General features: G+C 42.4%; 1 protein-coding gene across 1 annotated transcript in view; it reads right to left on the bottom strand.

Annotated features, from left to right (window-relative positions):
- The window catches only part of Spats2 (spermatogenesis associated serine rich 2), a 78,660-nt gene that overhangs the window by 36,877 nt on the left and 35,191 nt on the right, over positions 1-6,592 (bottom strand). The window contains exons 4-6 of the mRNA XM_021183323.1: positions 4,975-5,083; positions 4,032-4,081; positions 376-634 (exon numbers count right to left, since the gene is read on the bottom strand). Of these exons, the coding sequence (XP_021038982.1) occupies positions 376-634; positions 4,032-4,081; positions 4,975-5,083 (418 nt within the window). The remainder of the gene's footprint in view (positions 1-375; positions 635-4,031; positions 4,082-4,974; positions 5,084-6,592) is intronic.

Genomic DNA, 6,592 nt, shown 5'->3' with positions numbered 1-6,592 from the left:
CACAACGAGATCTGGCGCCCTCTTCTGGAGTGTCTGAAGACAGCTACAGTGTACTTATATATAATAAATAAATAAATCTTTAAAAAAAAAAAAAGTCACTCTTATTTCTAAATATTAAGGCGCCCCTCTGTTACTCAATGTCAGAAGTGTTAGCACTATGTATTTTAGAAAAAATTTTGAAACAAATGAATACAAATTCTATTTTTTTAAAGTTCTTTGGTAACTTATTCAGTATGAACTCTTCCACGCAGTAGATAACAGAAACTATAAAGTAACAGACCTATAGCTATACTTAGCGCAGAGGTAGTGTCTCGGGCAGGAGATCCCCAGGACTCTGTGAGTGAATTAACTTCCTAAGCGTGTTAGTGGACTCACCAGCTCTGTCCAGGGTCTCTGCTGCGGCAAACTCGGAATCCTCCAGCTCTCTGGCGTCTATTGACAGCGTCTCCAGCCCTTCACTGAGCGAGTCCGCAGACTCGGCGTCGTTGAGGGCACCGTTTACGTGGTAACCATTGATGCTGTCTTTCTCTGAAGACGCAGGCTGCTCCTCTTGAACGGGGGCCGACTTACTGGAGTCTGGGGCACTGCTACTTGCTTCTGATGCAGGCTTTGGCTTGCTCTTCTTCTTTTTGTTCTAAGGTTATCAAAGATTTGAAAAGAGAAAAGAAAAAGCAGACCTCCAGTACAACTCACAGAGGCAACCAATGCCAGCTCCCAGACAAACAAGTCAGCGTTAGGACTCTGCACACGTTCTTCTAGAAACTCAAGGTAATTCTGCTTATATCTAACAACTAACAAAAATAATACTTTCTGTGTAGAACTGCATTTTGAATGAACTCAGGATCAACATAAAATAATTTTCATTGCAAAACCTATCTTAAAATGAAGTTATAAAAGGTGAAAAAATTTGTAACTATATTTTAAAGTGAAATATAAGCAGAACGCTAAATAAGCACAATAACCCAAATGAAAGAATATAATCTATAAGTAACTGAATGAGGTGTAACCTCAGTCCAATAATCGACAGATAATGAAACCCGCACTGCAGACTGCAGTCGGCTTTTTACAGAGGAGATCAGCAAAGGTCATGGGTTTACACACATAAGGTCACTGGCTCCACTTGACAGGCAGCTTCGACTGCTCTGGAAATCACCGGGCACTTCCATAAACACTAACTAGTGTGCATGAAAAACCAGAAATGTTTCCGAAAGCTACAAATGCACACACCTTCCAACAGCAAGTCTAATACTAGCAATTTATCCTGGCCAGGAATGACAAATGTATACAAGACTATTCATGGCAGCAATGTTATATTAATATTAATAAAGACTAGAAGCCATGCAAATGTAGATCAGTAAGAAACTTATACGTTCCAGGATCTGCTATACGGAATGTGCAAAGAAGAGAATATATATTCCTAAATTGTTTAATGGGAATAAAGTATCTTAGAAGCTGCATAAGAAATTTTTAAGAGCTTGGGTTGTAGTTCAGTGGTAGAGCACTTGCCTAGCATGCACCAGGCTCTACATTTAATCTCTGACGCTGAAACAAGCAAGCAAGCAAACAAATAAAGAATGAATTAGCAAATAACAATCTGGAGAAGAAATAGGGGCACCAATGGCTGAAGAAAAAAGACGGGATAAAGTTGTTTCAGGGGATTCACATTTATTCCTTCAAAATCTGAACCAGGGTTGGAGAGATGGCTCAGTGGTTAAGAGCACTGACTGCTCTTCCAGAGGTACTGAGTTCAAATCCCAGAAACCACATGTTGGCTCACAACCATCTGTAATGGGATCTGATGCCCTCTCCTGGAGTGTCTGAAGACAGCTACAGTCTACTCATATACATAAAATAAATAAATCTTTTAATAAAAGAAAAAAGAAAAAGAAATCTGAACCGTGTGAATACAAAGGGGAAAAAAGTCTTTGCCTTTGATTTAAGAACAAATAGCTCCACCGGCAAATCTTAACTCCAAAGCTGGAAGGGTGACCCATCCACCCTCATGCTAGGCCCTCGATGGCCCTGTCCAGCAGGATGGCTCCTGAACTTGGCATTCAACTTTCTCCTCTTCCTCCTGCTTTCTCCCTTGTGAAGAGGCCAAGTCTTCACATTGTCAGCCCACATATGGAATTCTTGCCCACGATCACTTCTTACTGAACTAATGCTAACAGTTAGTCGTAACAGGTTTCCATACTGTGGAGTACCAAACAAAATCCATTTTTCTTTCTCCAGATTTTAAGAAATTTATATACTATTTCATATACATAATTTTTCAACCATGTGCATATCATGTGTTGTTAATAATTTATATTCTGAGGACAATAAATTAAGACATTGGTGTTTTCTTGACTATTCAAAGCTGTGTTTGTTTGTACAACAAAGTTAAATTGAAAGCAACAGGCATAGAAAGCCTCATGAGAGCTTGAACAGTACTGTATGCCGCTGGGAAAAGACTCTCAAGGTTAAGAAAGCCAAACTTGTGCCAAGATGGCCAGGACTACACAGAGAAACCCTGTCCTGAAAAAAAAAAAAAAAAAAGAGAGAGAGAAGGAGGAAGAGGGGGGCAGGGGGAGGAGGAAGAAGAAGAGGAGGAGGAGGAGGAAGAGGAGGAAGATTTCTGAAAGGAACGCCATCTGGGATAGAGCAGTGGGAAGAATCCTGAACCCAGCTAATATCCTGTGAGGGAAGCACTTTGGATTTCAATGGATATAGGCGAGGGATTAAGAACTTCTATTTAGGCACTGTAATGAGAATGCGTATGTATTAATATTATTTTATTTTTGTTGTTGTCTTTTTTTCCCCAGACAGGGTTGTGCTATGTAGCCCACAATGGCCTTGAACTCCTGACCCTCCTATGCCCCGCTTCTGAGTGCTAGGATCACAAGTATGGACCACCACATCTGTATCTTTCTACTTAATAGAGGAGCAAACTGAAGTTAAACGATACCCACAGCTCACAAGATAAAGCAGAACAGGACAGAAGACCAGCTCCGCCCGACGCGGAGCCAACGCACGTGCCTTCTACTCTTTAACATTAGCAGCTGTCTCCGGAAGGTGCACAACCAGCAGGAGCAGAAGCTGGGCTAGGAAGTAGGAAGACGGGCAGCGTGCAAAGGCGAGGGTCAAACCTGGCACCCCAGAAAGCACATTCCGGTGAAAAGAGGACAAATCCACAGAGCTGTCCTTACTGTGAGCTCATGCACATGCAAGCAGTCAGTAAATCAATACAGAGAGGCAGACACGTTTTTCAGAAGGAAAAGCTGCCCTTTGGGTTGAAGTGAGCTGTCACCAGTAGTAGGGACCGTCTGTAGCAAGGTTACCTGGCCTGCAAACCTTAACTGTTCTAGCTAACCTAGGAAGCATTCCTGCTGAAAACCAGTCACCCTCCTGTGGCTGCTCACTGTGTCCACTCCTGTCTAGAGCACTGCAGCGACTGCGCCTGACACCTGACGCCAAGCACAGGGAGCTCACTGTGTAACTCCACAAAAGCTCGATGGCAACCTGGCACTTCTGAGACAAGACATGTGTACCGTTCTCTTTCAATACCGGGCGACAGGGCTGTGACACATCACCCCACTCACCGGCAGGGCACATTTGGCTGACATGATTGGCTAGGCAGGCGTCCCACTCTGCCCTCACTGCTGTGAGTCCCTATGCCCCTCTGCTGGAACCTCCAAACAAGCTCTTTAATATTAGCAAATATGCTTTAAAGCCCTTTTTCTTTTTAGAAACTATGTGGAGTGCTCTGCCCTCGTGTATGTATGTGCACCATGCATGAAGGTAATGCCTGTCCTCATGTATGTCTGCACCATGTATGTATCAAACAACTGTCATTGTTTATGTATGTCTGTGCACCATGCATACCCTTGGATCCCTTGGAAAGATGGCAAGCTGCCATGTGGATGCTGGGGACTGAACCCAGGTCTTTGGGATGGTAATCTTGCCTGATAAGCCATCTTGCTTAAAGTCTAATTAAAAACAAAACAAAACAAAACATAAATATCATGTTCTTACATGCAGTTGAATTTTACCTTTTTTTTGCCAGTTACTATCCATTCTTTGAGCACTTCACTGGCACTACCTGAAAAAGAAATCAAAGGGAGATTTCCTCTTCTGCTACACCAGGTCAGGAAGAAATCAGTGCATTGCATCATGACTACACACTGGGCTGAGGCAGTCAGTGCCTCTGCTGTACTGGCCTCCTGAGAACTCCTTTGGGCATTCAAGATCCTCTATTTACACATCATGATCTGAATATAAAGGTGATTCGTCTTTACCCAAGTAGCCCATCTTGACTGTGATGTTTGGGAAAAGCTGTAGCCTACATGAGACTCAAACCCTAAAATTATAAAGAAACCATGACTACAGGAGAAAAAAAAAATATCTACAGTATTTGGTTCTGTTCATTCTATGCTTGCAGATTCAGGAAATCGCATCAAGGAGCCCTGGCCACTCTGTTCAAAGGCAAAACAGCTTCAAAGTAAAGTTTTTTCAAACAAGTTATATGGAAAGAATTTTAAGAAGCACTTATTAACTCTATAAATCTAAGGAGCTGGACAAGGTTGTCACTTTTTTCTATCGAGCATATAGAAATGTAAGGAAACTGAACTCATAACATTTGAGTCCCCTGCCAGAACCAAACTAAATCATAATGGAGTTTAGAAATAAATGTTGGGTCTTGAACTGGTCTGGGTTCCTGGGCCACTTGACTTCCTCCTTTGCAACAGTGTCTTAAATTACTTTATCCAATTCCATTCAAATCCCACAGTCTGTCAGCTGCACAGTTTCTTGATTTGGGGAGGGGGAGAACATATCTGACAGTAAAGGAGTTTTCTTAGCATCTCTTCCAGTTTTTCTATAGCTTAGGAATGAAAGGAGTACCCTAGCTAACAGAAGACCACAGTATGCAGCGCCGTCAGGAGACTCCGCTACGGCTCAGGTTCCAGAGCCTACACTCGAGGGAGCTGGCATTACCTTCCATGAACGCTTGCACTGTTTTGTCCACACAGTTGTCAAAGTGCTGCAAGACCAAGATGATCTCATTGTTGCTCTTATTGGGAACTATCGCACGCACCGCGTTTATCTGCAAAAGAGGGTACAGGCAGGTCACTGGGCAGCAGACTGCAGCAGGGTGAATAATAGTGCCAGTGTAGTTCACAATACGATCACTGCTTAATTTCAGGAAGAACGCACTCAACCGTCACGCCAGGAATAGTAAGTAGAAAAATAGTAGCACCACATGAAATTTAAAACACAGAGCATTTATAGAAATAAAAGGGACCAAGAGACAGTCAGTGACTAGAAACATTTGCAATAGCGTGGGAATCTGAGGTCAATCTCCAGAGCCCATGGTGAAGGAGAAGACTGACTCTCCAAGTTGTCCTCTGACCTCCACATAAGCCACCTGGTACTCATCTGTGTCTCTCTCTGTCTCTGTCTCTCTCTCACACACACACAAATAATAATAATTTTTATTTCTATATTTTTAAAGTTAGAAAGTGCTGGGTAAGGCAGTATAGTCCTTTAATCACAGCATGAGACAGGTAGATCTCTGTGAATTTGAGGCCAGCCTGAGTTTCAGGACAGCCGGGGCTACAGAGAAACCCAGTCTCAAAAAAACAAAAAAACAAAAAACAAAAAAAAGAAAAGGAAAGGAAAGGAAAAAGAAAAAGAAAGAAGGAAGAGAGAAAAGTTTAATTTAGGTACCATCTATTAAGTTAGCATCAGTGGTTCGTCACTATACTATAGACAAAGCAGAAATGTAGGTATATATGAATACATGTGTGTAGGTAAGCACCCACGCATGCTGCAGAAGCCAGAGGGCACTGACTGTTCTACTCAAAGTCTCCATGTTATTTCCTTGAGACAGGGTATCTCACTGAACCTAGAGCGAGGCTGCCAGCCACATGGCTCCAGTGATCTCCTGTCTCTGCCTGCCACATTGCTGGGGTAGTAGGTCTATCAGGTCGGTCTGTCTGCCTGTGGGCTGTCTGTGGGTTCTGTGGATCTGAGGTCAAGTCTCCATGCGCACAGCAATTGCCTTTACCTACTGAGCTCTTTGTCCAGCCCCACAGCTGAGATTCCTGCACAGCACTACTCAAGCCTGTCTTTTTCCATGTCATTCAGGTGCGTGAAAACTTTACAGAGGTGGCTTATAGAAAGCATCTCAATCATTATAAGCTATTTTAGGTGCATAAGACATAATGGACAACTGGTGAATACCCAGCTTAATAAAACAAAACAACTCAAACGGAGCCCAATGAACACCCATTAAATCCCATTTCTCTCTCCAGAAATCTCTACTCAGAATTTGATTAAATTTTAATATATTTGCATTTTCATGATGTATGTGTATCTCCACAGGCAATAAATATTTATATTAATGTTATTATTCATCATGCATGCTTATTTTTAACTTTGTCAGAGCATTTCTTCATATAACTAACATGTACCTGTGCCTCACGTCTGTAACATACACTGTGCATGTCACTCACACACAGTTAACACACACTGTGCATGTCACTCACACACAGTTAACACACACTGTACATGTCACTCACACAGTTAACACACACTGTACATGTCACTCACA

The sequence above is a fragment of the Mus caroli genome, chromosome 15 (assembly GCF_900094665.2).
Source record: "Mus caroli chromosome 15, CAROLI_EIJ_v1.1, whole genome shotgun sequence".
NCBI lineage: Eukaryota > Metazoa > Chordata > Mammalia > Rodentia > Muridae > Mus > Mus caroli.
Note: the sequence above shows the minus strand (reverse complement) of the source record. Positions and strands in the feature narration are given on the sequence as shown.